Source organism: Sapajus apella, unplaced genomic scaffold (assembly GCF_009761245.1).
Source record: "Sapajus apella isolate SASKATOON/1434 unplaced genomic scaffold, GSC_monkey_1.0 scaffold73, whole genome shotgun sequence".
Lineage (NCBI taxonomy): Eukaryota > Metazoa > Chordata > Mammalia > Primates > Cebidae > Sapajus > Sapajus apella.
This window is the reverse complement of record NW_022437013.1, coordinates 706,975-733,604: the sequence shown is the minus strand read 5'-3', so window position 1 is coordinate 733,604 and position 26,630 is coordinate 706,975. Positions and strand designations below refer to the sequence as shown.

At 37.9% G+C, this 26,630-nt stretch overlaps 1 protein-coding gene and 1 non-coding gene across 5 annotated transcripts in view; one reads left to right on the top strand and one right to left on the bottom strand.

Moving 5' to 3' along the window:
- IL13RA2 (interleukin 13 receptor subunit alpha 2) overlaps positions 1-26,630 on the bottom strand; it is a 60,898-nt gene that overhangs the window by 9,554 nt on the left and 24,714 nt on the right. For 3 of the 4 annotated variants that reach the window (XM_032250769.1, XM_032250770.1, XM_032250771.1), the window contains 5 exons: positions 6,777-6,904; positions 4,126-4,252; positions 2,081-2,232; positions 881-1,034; positions 235-355 (listed from right to left, as the gene is read on the bottom strand). In XM_032250769.1, coding sequence (XP_032106660.1) covers positions 235-355; positions 881-1,034; positions 2,081-2,232; positions 4,126-4,219 — 521 coding nt within the window. In that variant the 5' untranslated portion in view covers positions 4,220-4,252; positions 6,777-6,904. Of the gene's footprint in view, positions 1-234; positions 356-880; positions 1,035-2,080; positions 2,233-4,125; positions 4,253-6,776; positions 6,905-9,628; positions 10,641-26,630 lie in introns of those variants that run through there. The other variant, XM_032250772.1, reaches the window with a different exon arrangement.
- On the top strand, positions 18,939-19,045 carry LOC116531955. The gene has a single exon (XR_004260653.1). It is a non-coding gene; the product is annotated as a U6 spliceosomal RNA (small nuclear RNA).

The following is a 26,630-nucleotide window of genomic DNA, read 5'->3' as shown; positions in this document are numbered from 1 at the left end:
GTACAGAAACAATTATTGCATTCCTTATATCACCCATAGAATACTTTCCAGTATCTACATCCTAAAACCACTTACACCCATTGAAAGCCTCAAATAATTGTAAACAATCACCATCATAAATACAACTCTGACAAGTATAATTAATTTAACTTATTGAAAATATAGTTATTCATACTATGGATTAATTTGAGTAGACATTTTTAAATATGAAATTCTAATTATAAAAATGCTTACCAGTAAAACAAGTTGTAATTGGTATCAAGAAGTACACCTATGCCAGGTTTCCAAGAACAGAGTAAATATTGCCAATTGTAATACACACAATCCATATCCTGAACTTTAGTTTCCGGAATTCCTAAGGAACAAATCAATCGTGAATCCTTGAAAGGCTTGGTGATTAATCATTTGTGAAATCATTATGCAATTTTACTTCATTTCCTATGATCTCACCATTTTATTTTACAATCAACATAATCAGGATTATTTCAAAAGGAAGTTACTGGAAATCACTTCACTATGAGAGGGACATGTAAAACCAAAGAAACATTTGAGGGCTTATTTACTGATATTAGTATAAGCATATCCAAAAGTATTAAATTGATTATTCTAGGATGCTCTGAGCAGATGAACAAACACTCATGACTGTTTACTAATATGAACCCAAAACTGGGAACTATATCAATAAAATAAGACATAGGTTTTACCAAAGGTATTTGGTGTTTTAAAAAATTTTTAAAGGCTAATCACCAACTACAAGAAAGATTCTATTTTTTGCCACAATGTCACAGGATCTTATACATACAACCTGGTACATAAGGGACTTATTCCCAAGTGAATTGTTCTGAGAGTATTAAATATGAAAAGAAAGCTTTATTTTAACCTTGTGACGATATCCAATAAGTAGTTTCTGCCCAGGAACTTTGAACTTCTGATCCATTTGTGCATTGCCATGGTAAAAGTGTGCGTATCTTTGCTTCAATGCCCTTGTTAAGATCAAACCCATCTTTGTAATGTAAATTCTTAGTAATGATGGTCTGTTTGATAAAAAGATGAGACAAAGTCAAGCTTACAAACCTCCATGGTATAGTGAGCTATATTAATAAGACAAATAAATCATTAATACCCTGGAGAGTTCCCAATATCTGAGACAGTCCTAATGACTATTTGATACAATACCACAGATACATTTCCAGCAGAGCTCACCTCTGTATGTCATATCATTTGATAAGATCATTTGAATCTTAACATCTCATTCCAAATAAAAATGAAAACTTTTGGAAGGGAAAAAAACCTATGGCATGAACTTGAGCTATAACTGCTTGGAATCGAATAGATAATTTTCATATACCATATGTACATTACTTGGCAAATTATGTCACATTTCAAATATAATATGAAACTTTCAGCAAATACATAAAGTAAAACCCTGGAAGTAACCAGAGAAAGCCAGGCAAATCATGAGCTTCTGAAGGACAAAAAGAATTATTATGTATTCTTATATTCCTGACACCTAGTAGAATGTCTAGCACAAAGCTGATCAATAAATGTTTGAATTTTCTAGTCCATTGAAACTATCTAGCTGAATTAGGGAGGTAATAGAATGCCATCTACAACAGAAATCTTTGAATATATGTGTTTGTTGAGTATATAAGTAGTTAATAATTCAAAAAATTTTCATTGAGCTCTTACTACAATATACACAATGAACCATAATCCTGCCACCCTCTGTGGGAAATGTACAAAGATAAATAAGCCTTATCTCCTTCAGTGGAAAAGCTCACAGTTCAGTAGCATGTATAAGACCCATATCCAAGAATAAAATGCTCTTCTAGTGAAGTGCTCTTCACGTTCATATGGCATGAGACCAAGTATTTTTTTTCCTGTACTTCCAATGGTAGTTGTAACAGTGGATGGGGTGAAAGCAGATATAGCGGGATGAATAGGAGACAGAAGCAGATGTGGAAGCTTTTTATATCCTAATAAGAACCACTGAGATATGGGAACTGGAGTGGACACTAAAGTCAGGAATCACAAAATAACACTTGATCACTCTGATACTGTAAATGCATGCTTTACTTACTGTCCATGTTTCACTACCAATGTTTCGGTATTTTAGTTCATATTCCACTGTACATTCCTTAAAATTATCCAGAGACAGTGGGGGTTGCCATTGCAAATAGAGATAACCTAAATATCCAGGATCCACAATCTCAAAATCCTGAGGAGGGTAAACTGAAATAAAATCAATAAAACACTTTAATTTTTTCTGTATTTTACGACAAAGATTGCTAAATCTAGATGGCTTCCAAATGTCCACCAATTAACAGATAAACAAAATGTGCTACATGTATGCAATTAAATATTATTCAGGCATAAAAAGAAATGAAGTATTAATTCATGCTAAAACATGAACATTGAGAATATTATACTAAGTGAAAGAAGCCAGACACAAAAGACCATATATTGACATAGTTCCATTTCTATGAAATATCCAAAATAGACAAATTCATAGAGAAAGAAAGTAGATTCATGGTTGGTAGGCGCTTGGAGAGAGCAACAATGGAGTGTGACTTCTTAATGGGTTTAGGCCTCTTTTAGGGGTGATGCAACTATTCTAGACTTTGACAGTGGTAATTATTACACAACTTTGTAAATATACTAAAAACCAATGAATAGTACATTTTTAAATAATTAGTTTTGTGTAAATTATATCTCAATGAGACTGTAAAAAAAATCTAGATTACTGGTATGTAATTGTTCCTTCTTTGAGAAACCACATATGCAAAATGTGACTTTGCCTCACTAGGTATTAGTTTTTCAGGGAAGCAAATCCTTCAATGTGGCTTTATCTCTGTGGTCATGTATGCCAGAATTTGGTCCAAGATGGGAACATTTTATTTCAAAAATCTCTCTAATAGAAATAACAAATCAATATTAATTCAATGTTTATTATATGTATATAATGTGGCAAATACAAAACAGGGATAGAAAATATGAAATATGGCCTCCATAGCAAAGCGTCTTAACAATTTGGGGAACATGCAGATCTTGTTGATCCATTCTAGTTAACTGAATTATCTAGGTAACTAAAGTTTCACTCTTTGGAAGGATTCAAGAGAAGGATTCAGCTGTGTGATATGGGGAATCAGCCTATATTACTATTTCAGAGGGGTGCAGTAGGAGGCAATGACTCCATCAGGTGATTTAAAAAGCAATAAAACAAATTATATATATATAATTTTATATTTTTATTATATAATTTTAATATATTTTTATTATATAATTTTGTTATATAAGTTTATATATAATTATTATATATCTATAATGTAATACCAATGTTATATTATTATATATAATATATATGTTCATGTGCATTCAATAATTCTATAAACTTTTCTACTAGCAAATCTAGTAGTACTATAGTACTGCCCTCATGTTGCCTTTTTGCTAATAATTTTCTCTCATTTATATTACATTGTTCATACATATTTCATAATACTTATTGAAGTGAGAAAAAGAATCCACAGAAAAGAAATGGTGGCACCAGTTATGGTTTGACCTGGGACACCCACGTACCTATAAAGAAGGTCGCTATTGAGGATGAAATGAGAATTCTATCATTTCAACACTTAAGGCTAAATTATTTGTCAAATGCATTGTTCAAATTACCTTCTTCAATTAAAAAGTTCATATAATAATTTAATAATTGCATAATTATTTTTAAATTTCACGTTAAATTTCTGTACGTTTTTAAATTTATCTAATTGTCATAAAAGCTAAGGAGAGTAATTAAGAAATCGTTACAGTTAGTTTAGTAGCAGGCAATGAGGTTTCAGATATCAGATCTGTTAAAAAACTACTATACAAAAAGGTATGAACAATGTCTTTTAATTTGGCTTTTATCCCACAAAATGTGTGTCAACATCAGTTACCTTATACAAGAAAGTGGCTAGTAAGTACATAGCTTTTGTTCACGGACCTCCTGAAATAGTTTCAATAACAATTCATCTACTAGTCAGTTATGCACTTCCATAAGGTAGGTCAAAAAGACAGTTAATTTTCTATTAAAATCCATTTAACTTTACTTTTCCTAATTTAAAAACTATTCCATTAAAATCCATTTACCGTCTGTCTTGGTGTCCGAAGATAAAGTATAGCCAAATGTTGTGCTTATCAGAAAGCTATATAAGCATCCGATAGCCAAGCAAACGAAAGCCATTTCTCCAAGATTTAATATCTTGACGTTGTCTCTCTATAAAGGAAAAATATAACATTTTAACTTTATCTTACATCAAATAGTCAAACTAAACGTGATTAAAAATATTTTGGAAAGCTCTTTGTGTGCTTTCTACCAAGAATTAGGAAAACTGTGTCCACCTCAGACCGTGGAAACAGAAATAATCAAGTTAGGAACCAATGTATTTGGGAAGAAAGGATTCTAGTCTCATCCTGCTTATAAGAATAAAAACAAAGCAAAACAAAAACCCTGGTAGCTCCTCACCTCCCCGCCGACACACACTTCTCCTGACCAGGTTATGGTGACTTCAAACAGCCTTCATCTGGAAGACCGTTAGACCCACCAGTATTCTTACTGGTTCACCGGGAGTGTTTATCATCCATCTCCATAGCAACCGTCTCCCTAGCAACAAATAAAAAACTGTCAAATACTCTCATTTCTGAGGGGGGAAAAAAAGTGTTTGAAATCGGCTGGGCGTGATGGTTTACTCCTATAATCCCAGCACTTTGGGAGGCTAAGGCAGGCGGATCACCTGAGGTCAGTTCAAGACAAGCCTGGCCAACATGGTGAAACCCCGTCTCTACTAATAATACAAAATTAGCCAGGCGTGGTGGCATGCGCATGTAATCCCAGCTACTCGGGAGGCTGAGGCAGGAGAATCGCTTGAACCCAGGAGGAGGAGTTTGCGGTGAGCCGAGATCGTGCCATTGAACTCCAGCCTGGGCAATAGGGTAAGACTCCGTCTCAAAATAAATGAATAAATGAATAAATAAATAAATAAAATAGAAAATTATTTGACCACTGAAAAAGTTCAGAACCTAAACCAAAGCCTCAGATAGTTCAAAACTTTGCTCTGTTTCTTCGTAAATATTTCTTTACCTAAGGGGAAAAAAAAAAACTTTATTTAGCGCTGGCGCCCCCTGCTGGGCGACTGACTTTCTTCTTTGCTCCTTTTCCTTTTAAATAATTTTTTTAATTAAAATTTTTTACTTCTGTCTACTCTCATTGTTGTTCCACTTTTTCCTGTGTTTCTCGTATTAGTAAATGGCATTTCCATCCTTCCAGTTGCCCAAACCAGAAATCTGGGAGTCTTCCTCAACTCCTCTCCCATCCAACCTCTCCATTACCACTACCACTTCCTAAATGGAGGATCTTATCAGCAGGGATCTCCTTAGTCAGTCTTTCCTGCCTCTGATCCATTTTCTACACCACATACTGCAAAAGTGATCTTTCTAAAGAGCAAATCTAAACTTTTCATCTCTTTTTTAAAACTAGAACAGCATTTCATTGCCACAGAATACAATTTAGTCATCTTTCTATTCTTGAGGGATATTGGTTTTACGATCAGACTTTAAAGGATTCATGCCTTCATATACCTACTCAATTTAAAAAATACTTTACTTTTAAAAGAAAAATGACTACTCCCAGTCCCATATACTTCTCTTCGAATTTATATTCTGGAACCAACAATTTCACAGAAAGTAAAGGATTAAAAGTCACTTATCCCCACATTTCGGGACTCCCCTTCTTTTCCCATGCATAGATTAATTCAGTAGGATAGACCCTCTCTTCCACCCCATCCTCTTCCTCCTACCTGATCCATCTGTAATATTGTAACATTGGTAAGCTTCAATGGCTACTTTATAGAATCTTAGGATCAAATTGTTACAGCCAATATGTATATCAGAGACAATGGTAGTCAAATTCTCATATATAAATTTGGAAGTAAAACTCCGACTTGCCCAAGATTACACAGCAAGTTAGTAACGAAGCTGGAATTAGGACAGAGATCTCATAATTCCCAGTCCTGTGTACTTCCACCCTATTCTGCTGGGTCCCACAGGCTTGACTCAGGATTATGAAAGCTTTTCCTCTGGGACCCCAGTGATTAAGTCTTCCTTTAATTAACTAACCAGGCTGAATCAACACCATGTTATTTTTAAAATTCTGTGCCTCATAAAATCAGGAGAGAATGCCATTTCTCTCACTGAGGCCCAACAAATCTCTCTTTCTCCCCAATTCCTCTCCCTCTACTTGCCAGCCCATGGCTGCCCACTAATGCATCGGTAAGTACTGGGTAGATTTGGCTACCAGAAGCTTACAGATCTTCCACAGAGCTACTCTCATAGATTAAGATGAACACAGTGGTTACTACTAGGCTCAAGGACATAGGTCTGACAAAGAGAAAACCTTCCAAATCACCTATAAGGACTAAGACAATCAGGCTGCCCTTAAAATGCTCTCAGAGAGATTCTAACAAAATTTTCTCTCACCTATTGATCTGTTCTTTAAAATTTCATAGTGTTGTGTCATGTATAGTATAAGTGCTAAATAAAGAGTTAAAAATCATTTGCTTTTATTCCATTTATAGGCTACTGAAATCTGACTCAGGTTATCAAATACCATTTCATGGATCAGATCAATCAATATACCTAAGCAAAGGTGGAAAATGGGATAGCTAGCGTCTAGCATCACGTACAGACAAACGCACAAAAGTAGTTGCTACGTTACACCCAGGGCCCAACCAAGAATTTCTTACCGAAATGAACACAAAGACAACTCTTTCCTTGGCTTCTGGGTTACAGAATTGTCACTAGCACAATGAGGGGCTTTATACACTATGTGGTTACCCGGAATACCTGAGTTTTTCACAAGGAGGAGCAGGGCCTGAAGACAAAAGGAAGATTAGAAAAGCAAATACAGACATATTAGATTTAAAATTTTTTATATATATATTTCACACTCTCAGACCACAGTTCATAACCACTCATCTGGTCTCAGCTTCTCATTTTTAGAAATAGGCAAATAGCCAGAGAGAAAGATAAGCAGGCCAAGTATACACAACTTATTGGTGGCAGAGCTGTGACTGAAAACCACATCTCCTGAATCCTTTCCACTAACTAACAAATAAATGTTCTTATCATAATGAATCTATCCTGCACCTATTTCACTAGAAGCCTCTCCCTAACTTCCAACCTTCCTCTACCTCCTGTCACCACCCAAACCATCCAGCCCACCACAGTTTTATCATTCATGACATTTCTGGCAGAGTAATAATTCAATAAATATTCATTGAGCATCTTTCGAGTTTATTTTGCCAGATACTATCCCAGCTAAATCTTGCAGAAGATGCAAAGTGAAAGTGGTAACAGTCATAGTATCTGTCATCATAATAATACCTCCTAGTATTTATTTAGCATCCCAGGCACTGCCCTGTACTACACGCTTTATATGCATTATCTCATATAATCCTCACAATCAGACTTGGACATATATACTATTTTTAGTTCAGTGTTATTTGTTTAAATTTTCTTTTTAAGTTTAATTTAATTTTTAATTGATATATAATGGTTGTGCATATTTATGGGGTACAATGTCATGTTTTGATACATGGATACATTGTGTAATGATCAAATCATGGTAATTAGCATATATGTCACCTCAAATGTTTATCAGTTCTTTGTGGTAAGAACATTCAAATTCCTTTCTTCTAGCTTTTGAAATATATAATACATTATTGTAAGCTAAACTCACCTTACTGTGCAATGGAAACCAGAATGTATTCCTCTTACCTAACTGTAACATTGTACCCATTTTCCAACCTCTCCCTATCCCAGCTCCTTTATCCTGTCTCCAGACTCTGGTAACTTCTATTCTACTCTCTACTCTACAAAATTAACTTTTTACAGGCCAGAAGCTAAGACATACAGAAGTTAACCGGCATCCCTCAAGTCACACAGGCCATAAATGGTGAAACCTGGATTTAAATCTAGACAATCTAGTACCAGAGCCCTTGATGGTAACCACACACTAGGTATTTTCTGTGCATAAGATCAATGTGGAGGGCAACTTTCTAATTCTACCCTGTCAGTTTTACACAACACTATTGTTGGGATAGTTTCTCACTGAGAATCTCCATTGGAATGGCAAACCTAAAGTAACTGCCTCTTCTCAGCCTTGCTTCCCCACCACTTCCAAGTCATGCAACATAATACTCTCACTTTAAGAGCTGGCTGCAATCCGTGCATTGTTGGAGAAATTCCAGGTACTTACCAATCATATGGTTTCTCAAGAAATAGATTAACATAGGCAGTTATCACAGGTCCTCTTTTGTTCTCCCCTCTACTTTAGAGACATTAATTAGAATCTCTAATACTGTCCTTCAATCAAGCACATAGAAAATATTAAGTATTCCTGAAATAGTCCCAAGGCCAGGACAAAGATTCCATAAGTCACAAGATAGGGGAGGCTATGGGTGGGGCCAAAAGCCATCCAAAGCAAATTTGGAATTATAGCAAGGTGCTGTAAAAGCTGGCAGGACCAATTATTCTTTGGATCAAAAACAGATATATAGTCCAGGAGCTTGTTATAATAAAAGGCACAATGGTATAAGTATCAATCTGGATTTCACTCCTGCCTCAACCACTGTGATAAGAGGTAAATTATATCTCAATTTGCATCTATAAAATGGAGGTAATGATTCAAGCCTGGCAGGGGTGTCTTGAAGATTAAATAAGATAATGTATGTGAAAGTGCTAGGAAAATAGTAAATTGCTCTATATCCTTGAGAGGGGTTTGTCACTAAGCAACACTTGAAAATAACTTGCCACAGCCTACACATTTGCCTTTATTAATTCAGCACAACAGACTTGTCCATGGTAGATAATTAGACACTTATTATTAATTTCCAATTTCTACCACCTTTGTTGATCCAATGTGCTGCCTCTACTGATTTTATTTTTTGCCTTAAAAACAGTAATTTCTTTCATTTGTTTAGCTTTTCATAGTTTGTAAAGAATATGTTGATATTTTTAACAGGTCTGTAAGTGTATAAGTTTTGTACTCCATATTTACAAACAGCAAAACTGGAGCTTAGAGAAGTGATATGACTAGCACAGGGCCCCACAGCTGATACAATCTATACAGAAAGGATAGGAAAAAGAAGGAAGAGACAGAAAAACATTGCAAGACTAATAATACATAATACGGTTTTTTAGAAACATTCCTTCCTTCTGTTGACAAAGGGAAAGAAAAAGATTCTTCTAAGGTATCCAAAATGACCACAGGATTTTTGTTTTATTTTATTGTAAAGGCAGTGACCAATTTGCAAAGACAATTATTCATTAGAAAATGATAAATGGAATTTTGCAATGTCACTAAAAATGATTTCTTTTAAAAACATACATTAGAAACTATGGACATGTTATTTCTGTTGCCTTTGTGTAAAAAAAAATCAATTATAAAATTTGATACTCTCTATTCACATTGTTTAAGGTATCTAAAAATATTGGCCAAAGCAAGTCCAATCTGAGGAGGGAAAAATGGAAACGCAGTGAGATTGCAGACTTAAATGTCATTTGCAAATGAAGTGATAAATTGATATAGTCTTACATGGAAGGCATTGACTAGGAGGCCTCGGCTCTGTCACCAGCTTTGCCAGGTGACTCTGGAAAACAACAATAATAATAAGGATTATAGTTTATTTTGCCTTTACTAGATGTCAAGCTCTGTGCCAGGTGCTTATATGGATTAGCTCACTTAAGCCTTACAAACTTTTATGACTACGATTATTATCATGCCAATATTACGAATGAGGCATTTGGGGCTCAGGTTTCAAAAGGTTATGCAGTTTAACCAATAAAAATGCCAATATCTAATTCTAAAAGTCATACTCCTTTTAAAATATAATACTCTCTTTCAAGTAGTCTCACTCTGCATAGGTCAATTTTCTCTCATACAAGTTATCCCTGGGCTATAATTCTCCATTTCAATGGTTAATCTGTCATGTTTCCATCTGTGGTTTCAGGATGTGACTCAAGAACACTGGCTTCCTGGATAACTAATCTTATTTCGAGAAGGCCGCCCGACATGTATAAATGCGTATTCGTAGCTTCTAGAGTATAGTCATGACTCAGCACAATAAAGAGAGTCTCGAACCTGCCAGGTTACACACTGAGATTAATACATAGCTCAATAATAGTACAATCAGACTATGACCTGGTGGTGAATCAAGTCCAATTTAGGCAATAACTAGCAAATAACATGTCCTACAGTGGAGTAATTTATAAAGAATGCTGAGGATGACTTTGTACTAACTAACAAAAAAGGGCTTTGAATCACACAGATGCATCATGTTTTCCACTAGTAAAATGATGTCAGTCATGTCCTATACACATACACAGGGAACTTACGAACATGCTGAATTATGAAAATCACTGTATGGAAATGAAACACAGATAAGATTTATTTTTTTAAAATATCACTTTAATATCCAGGTTTATATAGCATGATTATATTTGCATCCCTAATAAGATTACATACGAACATTATTTATTGATATTTATAAAATACTTTCAGTAAATCTACAATTCTTGTAAAAACATAGGCAGTCATTCTGGGGCATAATTATTTTCATTTTATTTATTTATTTATTTATTTATTTATTTATTTATTGTAGAGACGGGGATCTCGTTATATGACCAGGCTGGTCTCAAACTCCTGGGCTTAAGTCATCCTCCTGTCTCAGCCTAACAAAGTGCTTGGATTACAGCCCTGAGCCAGAGCGCCAGGCCGCATAATTCTTTTTTAGATGCTTTTACTATATAATATCCTGAGTTCATCTGGCTAACAAGTTTGCTGCAACACTGTCAAAGACAGACAATTCAGTTTTGAGCTACCATAGCAACATCTAAGTTTACAGTGTTAATTCATGAAGCAGTTTACAAATTTCAGAATTTATCCCTGAGCTGAGATCACAGCGTTATTAGTTTATAATTCTATCCAACAAACCACCAACATGCTTTTTTAAAAACAACCCACTAAAATTTTTTATTTGCAGTCCTTTAAATAAAATCCCCCAGGTCATCAATTAGTAAATATTTCTTGAAACAGGTCAAATAGTTCTTACTAAATATACCTTATATTCTACTCCAGTGATGTCATGGCTGAAGAACAATGCACTGCCTTGAAAGGCACTACTGCTCTGGAATTAGCAAAAAAATCTCTTTTGTTCAACACCGTTCTTCGTACTCCCAGATGCCCCCAATTACTTGTTTGCAAACAGGCAGGGAATACCCAAAACATTCATGTCATGCAACCCCTTCAAAAGTAAACAATAAGATATACTCTACCCACTCAGTACTCAGTAAAAATAGAATACAAAATGTACAACAGCAATTTTTATATTCCTTCCAGGTTATCTACCAGTATGTTATTTATAGGCTTTAAACACATGGGAATGTGGTATTATATTACATATAGTGCCATCAGTTATAGAAAAGAATGTTAAAAACAATTATATATTAATATTTCTATTATATATTAAGTATGCAACAATTATTTTGGGAAGCTTACCACATGCTAGGCACTGTTATGGGTACTGGAAATACAGCAGTGAACAAGACAAAGTAGTTACCCTCATTTCTGGTGTGGAAGACAGACAATAAACATATCAGATAATCACAAGTTGTGTAAAGAAAAATAAAGCAGGATAACATGAAAGAGAATGATGAGGGACTCGTTTTAGGTAAGGGTAGTGAGGGAATGCCTCTCTGAGAAAGTAGCATTAAGGACTTCAGTGATGTGAGGGAATAAACCAGGTAAAGGTACAGGGAAAGAATGTTTCAGGTAGAAGGAATAGCACATCCAAAAGCCCTGTGGCAGGAATCAGCTTAGTAGTTTCAGGAATGGGAAGACCAGTAGGACTGGGAACACAAAAAGTTAGATGATCTCACAAATATAGGAGAGGGTAGGCCATGGTAATGAATTTACCATTTACTTTTAGTAAAATGGGAAGCAAATGGACAGTTGTGAGCAGTGACTTTGATGTGGACAGGAGACAGGGAAATGCTGGGTAGAAGAGGGCAGTTCCCAGGCAAAGGCCCCACCCTCAAACCTGGAAACCCATTACCCTAAATTGGAACAGGCATTCCTGTTTTCATGTCCAAAATGTCTTTTGGCCCACCATGCCCCCTTATCCTGTACATATGTAAATCCCAAACCCTATCCTCCATTAGGGGACAAACAGAAGAGCAGAAGAATGGCAGAAAGGCACAGCAGAGAGAAGAGAAGGATCGTCTGAATGCCGAGAGGAGTTTGGCTGGAGACAATCGAAGAGGAGATCAGCTGCTGAATGTCAAACTCCACGGGAAGATTATCCTCCCACTCCACCTCCATCCCACTGAGAGCCACCTCCACCATTCAATAAAATCCCTCATTCATCCTTCAAGTTTGTCTGTGACCTGATTTTTCCCGGATGCTGGACAAGAGCTCAGGATACAGAAAGCTGTCACACTGGCCCTCTGCCCTTGCAAAAAGGCAGAGTGTCCACTGAACTGTTTAACACTTAAGCCATCCACAGATGACAAAGCTAAAGAGTGCACTGTAACACACGCCCACTTGGGCTTCGAGAGTCGCAGACTCCCACCCCTAGACACTGCCATGGGTCCGGAGCCCAAAGCATTCACCTTGGCTCCTGCACCTGCCCTTCTGCATGCACACCCCCTGTTGCCAGGGAGCCACACCCCCTTATCACAGGTTCTGCGAGGGATCCAGGGAACTCTCACCTCAACATGATGTAGATTACATTTTAAAGGGATATTGTAAGCAATGAAAGGGTAGAAGCAATGACCCGGGCTAGAGCTGATGGTGACTTGGACCAGGTTGATAGCTCCTCCTCCCATACCACCTTGTCCCCAGAGAGCCACAACCCCCTGTCACAGGTTCTGCGAGGGGGTCAGGGAATTTTCCTACCTTAACATGATGTAGATTATATTTTAAAGAGCTATTGTAAGGAATAAAAGGGTAGAAGCAATGACCCAGGCTGCAGTTGATGGTGACTTGGACCAGGTTGATAGCAGTGGAGATGCTGACAGAATTTACTGGTGGATTGAGGATAAAGTATCAGAAGATGATGGCTCTATTTTTGGCATGGGCAACTGGATAATTGTTTATGGGGCCTAGGGATGATGGTCAAGAGTTCAATTTTGGATAGCTAAGTTGGAGTTGGCTAATTAATATCCAAGGGGAAAAGATGAGTAGGCAGTTGGATATTTGACTCTGGAGACAGGAGGAAAGACCAGAGCTGTAAATAAATTTGGGAATCATCAGCATATAGACAGCATTTAGAGCCATGTGATTGATTGAAGTCATCTAAGGTAGAGTTCAGATGAGATGAAAAGAAAAGAGGGCCAATGACTGGGACCCTCCATACATAAAAGGCTAAGTAGATTGTGAGGGGCTACCAACGAAGGAGACAAAAGAGAGGCCAGGGAATTGAAAGGAAAATCAAGTGGCAAAAATATTTCAAGAATAAAGTGATAGACAATGTCAAAAGCTGCTGATAGGTTGAGTAAAATGAGGCCTGAGGATGGGCTAATGGTTTAAGCAAAGAGGAAATCATTGATAATATTGCTAAAGGGATTCAGTCAGTGGAATGTTGGGGGCAAAACCTAGAATACAATGAGTTCGAGAAAGAATGGAAGGGTAAAAATACAAGACAGTGAGTATAGATAACTATTAGGGATAGGAAAAAAGACAGTGTTTTTCCTATTCTCACACAGGCAATACAACACAGAATTCTTCATCTCTGGTCACCAAAACGTATGGAGATTTCTCCTTCACCAATCACTTCTCCACTAATTCAAGTCAATTCTAAGACTCGACCAGGAGATAGTATCAGATCCCTCAAGTTAAGATTTCAGTCCCTCATGACTGCCCCCACTTCAGATACCAATAGAAAGCCCTGGGTTGTGACTTGTGTTTCTGACTGATTGACTATAAATCAAGACTCCCACAACCCACTTCTGGGTATGATTAATTTGTTAGGATAGCTCACAACTCAGGGAAACACTTTACTTACTTTTACCCATTTATTATGAATGGTACTACAAAGTATACAAAGGAATAGCCAGATGGAAGAGATGCATTAATGAAACACGAGACAGAGGGCACAGAGCTTCCATGCCCTCTCCAGGTATCTCCACATGTTTAGCTCTCCAGAAGCTCCCCAAACCCAGTCCTTCTGGGTTTTTATGCAGACTTCACTACTTAGGTATAATTGATTATATCACTGTCATTTGGTGATCAACTCAACATTCAGCCCCTCTCCCTTCCCTGGAGATGGTGGAGATGAGGACGGTGAGGAGATTGAAGGAGGGTGGGGCTGAAAATTCCAACCCTCTGATTGTGTGGTTGGTTCCCTTGGCAACCAGCCCCCATCCTGAAGCTATCCAGGAGCCCCCAGCTGTCATTTATCTCACTAGCATACCAAAAGACATTTACCACTGAAGAGATTACAGGAATTTTTGAAGCTATGTGCCAGGAAACTAGCCAAAAACCAAACCCATGTATATCTTATAAATCACAATAACACAGTTCACCTCGCCTTTTTCAAACACAGATTCTTTACATCAAAATAATTATATAAGTCAAAAGATACTGGCATGTTACTAGAAGCCCATTCAGTTATTAATACAGTCATGCACTGCATAATGATGTTTTGGTCAACAAGGAACAACATATACAACAATGGTCCACTAAGATTATAGGTGAGTTGAAAAATTCTTACCACCTAGTGACATTGCAGTCATTATAATGTCCTAGTGCAATTACTTTATTTTTTATAAATGTAATGTAACCTAAGTGCACAGTGTCTCTAAAGTCTACAGGAGTGTACTGTAATGTCCAAGGCCTTCACATTCACTCACCTCTCACTCAATGACTCACCCAGAGCAATTTCCAGTCCTGCAAGCTCCATTCATGTCAAGTGCCCAACACAGGGATACTATTTTTTATATATACCATATTTTTATTGTACACTTTTTATTTTTAGATATGTTTTGATACACAAATACTTAGTGTTGTGTTATACCTAAAGTATTCAGTACAGTCATATACTGTACAGGTTTATAACCTAGGAGCAATAGGCTATACCATTTAGCCTACGTGCCTAATAGGCTATACCATGTAGGTTTGTGTAAGTACGCTCTAGGGTGCTTGCACAATGATGAAACTGCCTAACGACACATTTGTCAGAAATTATCCCCATGCTTAAAAGACAAATGACTCTAATTAGTCCAGTCCATTATCATGTCTATGAAAATGTCTCCCAGGGTGGGGCCACTCAGGTTTGCAGGCTTCCAAACCTCACAATAACTCCTTTGAGAAGTTTGCTATAAGGAGCTATAGCTGAGGGGAAATCTATTTTCTTCCCTCTTTAAAACATGGATGGAGAACAATGCACATGAAGCCTTAATCCTGCTCTTCCTTAGATTCTTGTCATAGCTATTGAGCAGTGATGCTCTTCTTATTTTATGGATACACGTCAGAGTACTTTAGGATATACTTATCAAAAGGTGGCATATTAAAGCAAAGCATTTTTTCTGAGGCAATTAGAAACTACCAAAGTTTAGTTTCACCAATGATTACATTAACAAAGATTTTCCATCTGCTAAAATAGTTTTGCAGAGCTATCTCCAACTTCTGGCATTTCTAATAGAATATTATTTTTAAAAAACCCGCCCTTTCTCCAGTCTATAAAACATTTCTACTTTCTGTGTGTAATCTGAGGTTTCATTTGTTTTCTTCTAAATTTGTTTCCTGCAGCAAAACTCATCAGAAAAAAACTTATTATTATATATTTTTGTAAGGCAGTTTAAAATTCTGTTTGTTAGTCTTTGACTCATATGATTCAGACCAAAGATCTGAATCAAGGGAATGCCAGAAATCCTGGTTCTATTCCTGATATCAAAATGCAGAATAGGAACACACAGCCTTTAGTGTCTTTTGAAAACTTTGAAACTAAGGGATCAAACAATATATCTGCGCATATAGCCAAAGAGTTTCAGTAACTGCATATCTCTAGGCAAAATTCTGTTTATTCTAGCTTAGCTAAGCAGGCTGTTTGGAGTCCAGAATGCAGATGGCAGCTGGTTCATCAGCTCAGGCTCGTGCTGTCTGCTTGTTTCTCATGCCCCCCCTCTCCAGGTCCTCTCCTCTTCTTTTCTTCTTTCTACTTTTCTTTTTCTCCCTCTTTTCGTCTCTCCTACTGATGTTCCTCTTTTCCATTAATGAAAATTAATATATTTTTGCATAACTGGCTGTCCTTATTTTAAAATACTGGGGCATCTTCTCTTCTCAGTACATTTTTCATCAGTTTTTGGCTTCAGAAAATATTTTCCATTATGTCACTTGTAGATTAAATTTTCAACTTTGTAAGCTTACTTTTTAAAAGTGCTTATGACTAAAAAAAGTTACTGTTCACTTGCCTGTAATGAGAGCTTTATTGTTTTGCAGTGGACTGACTGCCCTTCATAAAAATGAATTTCCAGCTTTAAGATGACTGGTTCCTTATAATCGTCAGCTTAAAAACTAAATCCACCTCATAATCCTAAGTGGTAGGTCTACTTACTTCTCCCACTTTTTCACTGTTTTGGTAACTGCTTTTGAGCCTAGGCTAGACAGTGTTTTTTAAGGTTCCTTAGAGTCTCTATTTTTATAACCTGTGCTTAATGTATACCATTGCTTGCTGTATTTGTGCTGACATGGCCACAGGCATCCATCCAGATCTTTATTTCACAGGCATTTCCTGAGCATCCATTTTGTAGTCAGTGCTGCAGACATGAAAACAAGCAAGACACAGTGTTTCTGCCCTCAAGTCTATTGACAGGGCAGACAAAAAAAATTAAAAATAGTCATAAAGTGTGGGCTTTCTCTCAGACTACTGATAGAAATGTAAATTGATGCAATCCTTTTTGGAGGTGGTATGGCTGAGATGACCAGCTGTCTCCTAATTTTCACTGTCCCCTCCTTCAGTGGTAGCAGAACCCCCAAGTTGTAGTTGGGCACATGGCCACACAAAACAAATACTACTATTCTGAGTGTCCTTTCAGCTATATGTGGCAGGTGATTAAGTTCTGGCCTTAAGAGATATAAATGAAAGTGTTATCTCCAATCTCTTGAGTGAGGCCTTTAAACAGAATAGATCTTTTCTCCCCTTACCTTTTCCTCCTTTCCTCCTGCCTGCTTGTTAGAATGTGGTTTTGGCATTGAACCACCCTTGATCAAACAAATGAGGGAAACACCCTAGGCATAGCAGAACAAGTTCAGAGTAGCCCAAGGCCCTTGTTGGCCTCATGCAATAAAGCTGTGTACTCTTAATGCAGCCCTGGCTGGATTAGCTATCCCCAGACAGTCATATGAGTGCAATATAAACCACTGTCTTTTTTAAGCAGAACCTGTGATCTAAAACTAATAGAGGAGTATTGAACAATGTATATCAGAACACCTTAAGAGTTCATATCCTTTTAGGCCAGGCACAGTGGCTCAGGCCTTGGGAGGCTGAGGCGGGCAGATCACTTTAGGTCAGGAGTTTGAGACCAGCCCAGCCAACACTGTGAAACCCCGTCTCTACAAAAATACAAAAATTAGCCAGGCAATGGTGGTGCATGCCTGTAGTCTCAGCTACTTGGGAGGTGGAAGAATTGCTTGAACCTGGGAGGTGGAGGTTGCATTGAGCTGAGATCTTACCACCACACTCCAACCTGGGTAATACAGCCAGACCTTGTCTCAAAGAAAAAAAAAGTTTATATCCTCTTAACCCCAAATTTCAAGGTAATCAAAGAAATACGTGTTTCTACAGTCAGACACCTCTTTTCCACATTACCTTTGAGTCTGAAACTCCTGCAAAATTCTTGTAAAGGGCTATATTTAGCCTATATAGCATTTCCCTTGGCTAAAGCCTCTGACCAAGTACCTGGGAAATAAAACATACTCAGCCACCCAACTTGCAAATATTACAACCACAAAATGCTGAAGTAGAAACTTTTCAAAGGGACAAAAATACAATATGACAATACTTCGATGTCTCTCCCCCTTTGAGGTCTTCAAATTTTGAATGTTGTAAACAAGAGGATATAAGTGGGCCAGGCACTGTGTGGCTCACGCCTGTAATCCCAGCACTTTGGGAGGCTGAGGTGGGTGGATCACTTGAGGTCAGGAGTTCAAAACCAGCCTGGCCAACATGGTGAAACCCTGTCTCTGCAGGCAGGTGCCTGTAATCCCAACTACTCAGGAGGGTGAGGGAGGAGAATCACTTGAATTGGGAAGCGAGACTGCAGTGAGCCAAGATGGCACCACTGCACTCCAGCCTGGGAGACAGAGCGAGACTCCATCTCAAGAAAAAATAAAAATAAAAAAGAGCATATAAGTGCTGGAGGACTCTCTCTATCTTTCTGGTGGTTCTGCTGCCATGAGCTGCTCACAGGTGCCATAGCACTTCTTCCACCATCATGAGTTGTTGCCATAGTTTTCTGAATGCTGTTCTGGCGGTGCACTCACACAGCTTTAATCTTTTGCTGTTACCACATTTTCCAATGACTGGCAGCTCACTCCACATGCTGTGGTTATTATCAGAATATCCTGAAATTCAAGTTGTCTCTCCATGAATCAGTGTTATTTCTATCAACAGCATATACTGTTATTCCTGCAAAAGTGCTAAATAAAGAAGATAGCTGATTCGATAACCAGAGATTAATCACTGCTGGATAACCAAAGTCAAGCATGCCAGGGAAAGATAACTAGGTGGAGTAGAATCATCCCAAAGAGCATGGGTTTGTCTTCCTTTTTGAAGCATCCATAGAAGTTTAGAATGACTAACGCTTCTTACCCTCCATCCCCACTATACTCCTTAGAAGAGGGTGGGGTTCTCACTTTAGCAGCACACATACTAAAACTGGAATGATACAGAAAATATTAGTATAGCCCTTGCACAAAGCTGACACATAAATTCTTGAAGCATTTCATTTAAAAAAGTTTTTAAAAAAGAAGTTGGAGCACTCTTAGGGAGCTCCTAAGTCCTCCTTATTTTCTTGATACTTACGACCAGAAGACAGTGACGTATATGTACAAATTTTCATACAGAAACACATTCTTGGCTTCCGCTGTCTATCACCATGGCTTAAATACAGATGTAGAAATAGAGGCCAGAAAATTTAAATGATGTTCCATCAATCTTCTTTCTTTCTAGTTCATGTATTTAAGTATTGCCACTGTGATCATTTTTCAGCTTTGCAAAAATTTCAGTTCACAGACTTGTCCATTTTTTCTAAATCCATCAGCCAGATTTTGCTTTTTTCCCTTCTTTAGTCAGTTGAGATCAGCTTGCATTTCCCAAACTAAACTTATCCGTCTGCCTTTTTATTACAACTTTCTAACAAAATCCCAATTTGGATGAATCTCTCAGATTTTCTCTGTGCTTGTACCTGAGCAGCTGAGTGCTAATGAAAGAAGTTCCGCTATAGATCAGTTCCATGATAAGTGCATAACATTTCACTTTATATAAGCCCACAGTACTACTCAGAAGTCCTATTACTTGTCTCTGTTCAACTGCATTCCATTACTGACCGTTACAAACCTTAACCATTCTCAAACCATCTCATCCCTTCTCCCCTGATCTCAGCACATGACCTTGCCTCTTCCTTTAACAAACAAAATTGAAACCATCACATGGAAATTCCCTCATCTTTCTAATTTGAATCAAGAATCTTTCCACATCCTCTCTTCTTTCCCTCCTGCTCCTCATGTCTGTTTTGAATTCCAACCCTGCTCACACTTTCAAAAATGTTACACTCATTTTTTCATCTCTTATATATCTTCCACAAATATAAGATGTATGTATTGATATACACATCTCAGCTAGATGCATCTCATTAGCTTTTAAACCTGTTCATTTCACCCCAATCTTAAATATAAAAACAAATTACCTTGCTTAATTTTTCTGTACCTACTGCCCCAATACTCCCATCTTCTTCACAGCCAAATTTCCAGAAAGAGTTGTCTATTCTTGCTATTTTCATCACATTTCCCCCTCACTCTTCATCACTCCATTTCTTTCTGGGTTCTTCCTTCACCTCACCACCAATCAATGGCTCTACTGAAACAGGTCCCACTAGAATAACTAATGACCTCCATCCTACTGAAACTAATTAATATTTTAACCCCAATCTTATTTATATTTCAGCAGCATTCACTCATTTATCATCATCTTTCTTGAAACACTTTCCCCTTGGCTTTTCTGACACCATTTCCCGGGTTTCCTTCTACCTCTCTGGTCACTTTTTTCATTTCATTTTCAGGCTTATGCATTACTTATCCTACTAATAAATGTCAGAGTTCTCTGAGGTTTGCCCCAAGGCCTTCGCCTCTTGTGATTCTATATTCTCCCTAGGTAATTTTATCTGCTCCCACAGCTTCCATTACCATCCTCCATACCAATGACTTCCAAATATATATCTCTGATATACTTTGGATATTTGTCCTCTCCTAACCTCATGTTGAAATCTGATCCCCAGTGTTGAAAGTGGGGCCTAGTGAGAGGTGTTTGGGTCATGGAGGCAAATCCCTCGTGAATGGCTTGATGCTATCCCCTTGGTTATGAGTCAGTTCTTGCTCTATTGTTAGTTGATGTGAGATCTAATTGTTAAAAAGAGCCAGGCACCTTCCTCCCCACTCTCTTCTTCCCTCTGTTGCATGTGACACGCCTGTTTCCACTTTGTCTTCCAACATGACTGAAAGCTCCTTGAGGTCCTTACCAGAATCAGGTACCAGCACCATGCTTCTTATACAGCCTGCAGAACCATGAGCCAAATAAACTCTTTTATCTATAAACCATCCAGCCTCAGGTATTCCTTTATAGCAACACAAAGCAGACTGAGACAATCTCCCACGTGAACTACTCTCCTGAGCTCCAGGCATGTATATCTAATTGGTTTCTGAATATCTTCACTTGGAAGTATCAAACATACCTCAAATGCAAAATGTCAAACGCTAAAATCATGATCTCCCACTTGAAAACAAGTGTTCTTGCAATATCCATTCAACAGTAGAAGCCAGAGAGTCACTTTAGACATCTACGCCTCACCATGTCCAATCCATAGTCAAGTCCTGCCCTTTTCTCAAATATCACTCATCAGTAACCAAAGTATTTTTCTCAACAATATTTTTAAGCTATATAACTAACAAATTTATTAAAAAAAAAAAAAGGCACGGAGAAGAAAGTGTTTCTTCCTGGAATAGTACTAAAATTTTTCCTTAGATTATCTTAAATTATCTAGATAATCTTTCATTACATGATTTCCAATTACTGATGGATGATATAATTCAGTTTTCTCTGTGTCAAAGAACACGAAATCCATGGAGATTACAAATACCCAAAACATTAACATAACTTTTTTTTTTTTTTGAGACAAGATCTCACTTTGTCACCCAGGCTGTAGGGCAGTGGCACAATCTCAGCTCACTGCAACCTCCATCTCCTGGATTCAAGTGATTCTTCTGCCTCAGTCTCCCAAGTAGCTGGGATTACAGACAACTGCCAACATGTCTGGCTAGTTTCTGTATTTTTAGTAGAGACAGGGTTTCACCATGTTGGTCATGCTGGTCTCACACTCTCAACCTCAGGTGATCTGCCTGCCTCAATCTCCCAAAGTGCTGGGATTACACGTGTAAGCCACTGCGCTTGGCCAACACAACTTATTATCTTCCTTTTTGTTTATTTCTTTTATCAAATGTTACGATGACTTCCCAAGCCAGAAAATTAGAAGTCATCTTAAATTCTTCTCTCTCATTTATCCTCAACCACCAGTTCCGGCATATACACAATATCCTAAAGATTCAATTCTCTAAGCATCTTTGCAGTCCATCTGTATCACTCCTCCTTCTTCACTGCCATGATAGACTCTAGCCATCACCATCTCTTGACTAATCAACAGCAATAATCTCCTAATGCATTTTCCGTCTTATAATAAGTCAGGTTCTGGTCATTCTCACACTGTAGCTGGTGTGACCTTTTAAAAACTCAAATATGTCCAAACCTTTTGTGCTTCTGGTGTGAAAGTGCTTTTCTGAGCATTTCACTGTATTAATTCACTTAATCCTTACCATGGTATTATGAAACAGGTATTGATGTTATCACATTTTACCAATATAGAAACTGTGACACAGAGAAGCTACATGATTTCTGTGGGGTCTCATAGCTATCAAGGGATGGAGCCAAAATTCAAAGCCCAGCAATATCATTTCAGAGTTTGTGCCTTTAACCTCTATATTGTGTTGTCTTATAAAATAACACACAAACCGTTTAGCATGGCAAGCAATATTTTTCCACTTTTAGACTCATCTTCTACTTATAGGTCTTGAAAACTCAGGTCTCATTTTATCTCTAGGCCTTTTCCCACTGATATCAATACTGCTTTACCTCGTCTCGTCATTGAGATTTAGCTCAGGAACTACTTTACTCTATAAGCTTTCTCTATTCACTTACCCAGACTGGATTACGAATCTCCTCTGTGCTCTCTACTAAAATAAAAGGGAAAAAAAATTCTGTAATATTTTAAAAGGCACTCACCATTTAGTGAAGAAGACAGTCTTCTAACCAGACAAGTATGTGGCAACATTATTTTGAGACAATCATTTGTGTTTTGCTCTAAGTTTTTTCTCTTTTCTGTCCCATTTCAAGAAGATAGCTGAGCAATTTCATTGTTTCTTACCCAAGGGAATTCCTCCTCCTCTGTTGCCAGGACCCAAAGAAAAACTTGCCCACACTTGCCTTCCTGCCTTTTATTTTCCCAAAACCCAGACTCATGGGAGAGAGCGAGGGTCTCAAGAAAACAGATGAAATTCCTTTTAGAGTACTGGGACAAGGAAATGGGACACAGACTTTAGACAAAAATAAGTCAGGAGTCTGATTGGAGTTGGTGGTAGCAGGGAAAACAGGGAACAGCTCAACATTTGATGGCAGCAGCCTAAAACAGGGGTAAAAACTCAAAAAATTTCAATGAGTGTGCTGAGTCTGAGGTACTGGGGACCCAAACTCAGCAGTTATCCAGTCCCTTATGCCCCTAAGCATAGCACAGGAGCAGCAGCAGCAGCAAACATGAAAGGACCATTTCAGGTTGAGGCAAATGGGGATGGGTATCAGAGAATACATCAGGGAGTTGACAGAAGATTCAAGATCAATACCCTAAAGGACCTCCCCAATATGGATGGTCTCCAACTTACAATCATTCAATTTACAATTTTTTGACTTTATGATGGTGAAAACCATCACAATTTTGACATACTTTGAATTTTGATCCCTTTCCCAGGCTAGTGGTATGCAGTTACATGAGAGAGTCAACACTTTATTATAAAATAGGCTTTCTGTTATATGATTTTGCCAAATGGTAGGCTAATGTAAGGGTTGAGCACATTTATGGGAGGCTAGGCAAAGCTATGATGTTGGTAGGTTAGGTGAATTAAATGCATTTTCAACTTATATTTTCAACATGCAATGGGTTTATTATAACCTTATCACAAGGTGAGAAGCATCTGTATTTTGGTATAGCCTAAGGCCTCAAAATATTTGCGTAACCCGGCAGGAGGCTTGAGTATTGACTAAAATTGTGTATCTTACTTTCCTGGCAGAATGTTGAATACAGGGTAGCTTAAAGAACATTTTTAAATGTGAAATTTCTTGCATATCCATTTGTGGACTAGACTCATACTAATGTCACTTATAATAAAATGTAGTAAGTTCCAGGAAAGAGGCAAGCACTTAGAAGCACAGAGGACAGGTATTCAATCTGGTCTTGGGAATGGTGGTCATGTAATTAAATAAATGCAGAGAGTTGATAAAGTTCAATGAATTCAGGGATCTCCAAGTAGTTTGTTTTGGCTGCAGTATATGATGTACATAGGCATGTCTTCTGAGCATCAGCCACATTTAAAGACTTTTGACTTAATCCTGAGAGCTATGAGTACTAAAGGATTTCTTAGCCTGAGAGATATATCCAACTGACAGCTTTGTTTAACACATATAAACTGCAGGAATATGGCTTTTGCCGCCCTTGAAAGATTTGAGGCGGACAAGAAAGGAGCCAGAAGCAACAAGTTAAGAGAGTTTAAAATAGTTCAGGATAGAGATGATGAAGGCCCATACTATGAAAATAATAATGCTTTAAAAAAGATGGAACACATAACATATATTAAGAAGGTAAAATGGAGAGGCTTTAGTGACCAGTTGAAAACAGAGAAGAGAACTGGAGAGATTGTAGAGGTCATTTGGGGCGCTGAATTTGCAGGTAGCATTTGCAAATGAGTAGTTCACAAATGAGACTAAAGAGTTACCAGAAAAGTGTGAGGAAGGAAAGGAGAAAGTGGTATCACAGAAACTAATGAAGCAGAAGATTTCAAAGAGAATATTCAAAAGCAAAGTGCCTCATATGTCAAAAAACCTTGGGGGGTTGGGAAAGTAGGACAAGAATTTAAATGTGTTTGTTGCATTTGGAAATAAAAAGTAATTAGTTGCCTTAGTAAAGCAGTTATATGTGTGGACCACTTTTTATTGAAGTTTCGTTAAATAGGTTGTACAGAACTTGGTTATACAGAGAATGGTCAAGAAAAGATGTCTCTTTTATTTACTTTTTATTTTTTGTCATGAAAAAAACTTAAATGGGAGAAAAGAGGTTAAAAATACCAAGAAGTAAGAGAGTAATTATGAAAAGGGACCCTGAGAAAGCAAGAGGACACCATGGGCTCTAAATCACAGATAGATTGAACTTGGACTGATAGGGGGTAGTGTTTCCTCTCAGACAAGACAAAAGCGTGGGTGAAGATACAACTCAATGTGTGTGTAAAAACAGGAAAGTGGGTGGATAAAAGATTCAAGCAGGCGTGATGGCTTTTATTTTCTGTGTGAAATAGGAGGCAGCCCCATCTCCTGAGAATAAATGCATAATAGCTGAGTTGGAGGCTTAAAAAGAGAGGAAAAAGTCTGTAATAGCCACTAAAGAGGATATAAAAGAGCTGAGGGAATTCCAGAAGAATCTGAGTAAGGATATGCAGAAAGCTGATCTGGTTAGCACTGATTCATTCTGCAGCTCTCAACTCAGATGTCACTTGATCAAAAAAGATGAAGTCCCTGTTACATGCTTTCAGAGGACTTTTTTAAGAGGCTTATCATGGTTTTAATCTTCTATTAATTTGTGAGATTATCTGATTAATTTATGTTTAATTGGACTGCAATCATATTTGTGAGTTCAGGGATCATATTTATTTTGCTCATCATTGTATCATTTAACCCTTAGTTGCCCATCTCTAAAATGTGGAGAACAATAATTCCTCTCTACATGACCAGGATATGGATATAGTTAGGTTAGCATGAATCTGGAATTTAAGATATAAGAAGGCAGAGACTTTCGATTGTTCATTGTTGTATCCCCAGTGCCCAGTACAGTGCATGACACATTGTAGAAGCTCCGTAAATATTTACCTGAATGAATGAAACACATATGGTTTCATATTTGGTGTCATAGGACACCAAGTCTCCTGACTTCCATTCTAGTGCTCTTCCCATTCTACCAGAGCTATCTATAGCAGATGATTGATACATTATGTTTATTATGCTAAGGGTCAATGCAGCTAGTAAGCAGTGGATCAAAATTCAATCCTAGGTCTGCCTCACTCCAAAATCTGATCTCTTTCTTGTATTCCACACTGCTTACTAAGGTATTAGACAATAAAAGGTTTCATACATGAACCTTTCTAGGGGTATGCGTAGTTGAAATTGAAACATTCCTATCAACCTCCCCACTGGTGAAGAAAAATAAACAAACAAAAAAGTAATGATTTTAGTGGTAAAAAATCTCAGGAAAAGTGACTATGACAGGCCAATGACGATAACATTTATGGGCATTCACCTATTACTGCCTCCCACATCATACCATGGAAGCACCTCCTAATCTACCCTATGTGACCCTATACAATATTCATCTCCCCAGCATAAATTTTAAGCCCACAGGCACAATGGAAGACCTAAATCCAAAGAACTTATCTTCTCAGAATTGTCTCAGAGTGACCAAAGAAGCAGCATGGAATAATGGAAAAAGACACATAGATCTTGGCATGATAGTGATACAGGAGTGGGGCAGGAAAGTGCTGGGTAGAGAAGGACAAAGGACGGGGTCCCTGGCAAGGGCTCCATCCTAGGGCCTGTGCCCATGGACCTAAGTGAGAACAGTAACTCCCTGTTTTCATGCCCAAATGAAGCCTCTACCAATACCACTCTGGTCCACCATGTCGCCCATCCTGTGCCCATAAAAACTTGAAACCATAGCTGGCGTAGACACAAGCAGCTGGACATCGAGAAGGCCAGAGGAACACACCAGTAGACACCAGCAGACATTGGCAGACCTGCGATGGCACAATGATGTGGACACCGAGGGGAGTTCAGCCAGGGGCGGCTGGAGGAGCATCCGGCCACTGGGCGGCCGGAATCCAGGGGAAGATCACTTTCCCACTCCATCCTCCTTTTGGCTCCTCATTCATCTCACTGAGAGCCACCTTCACCACTCAGCAA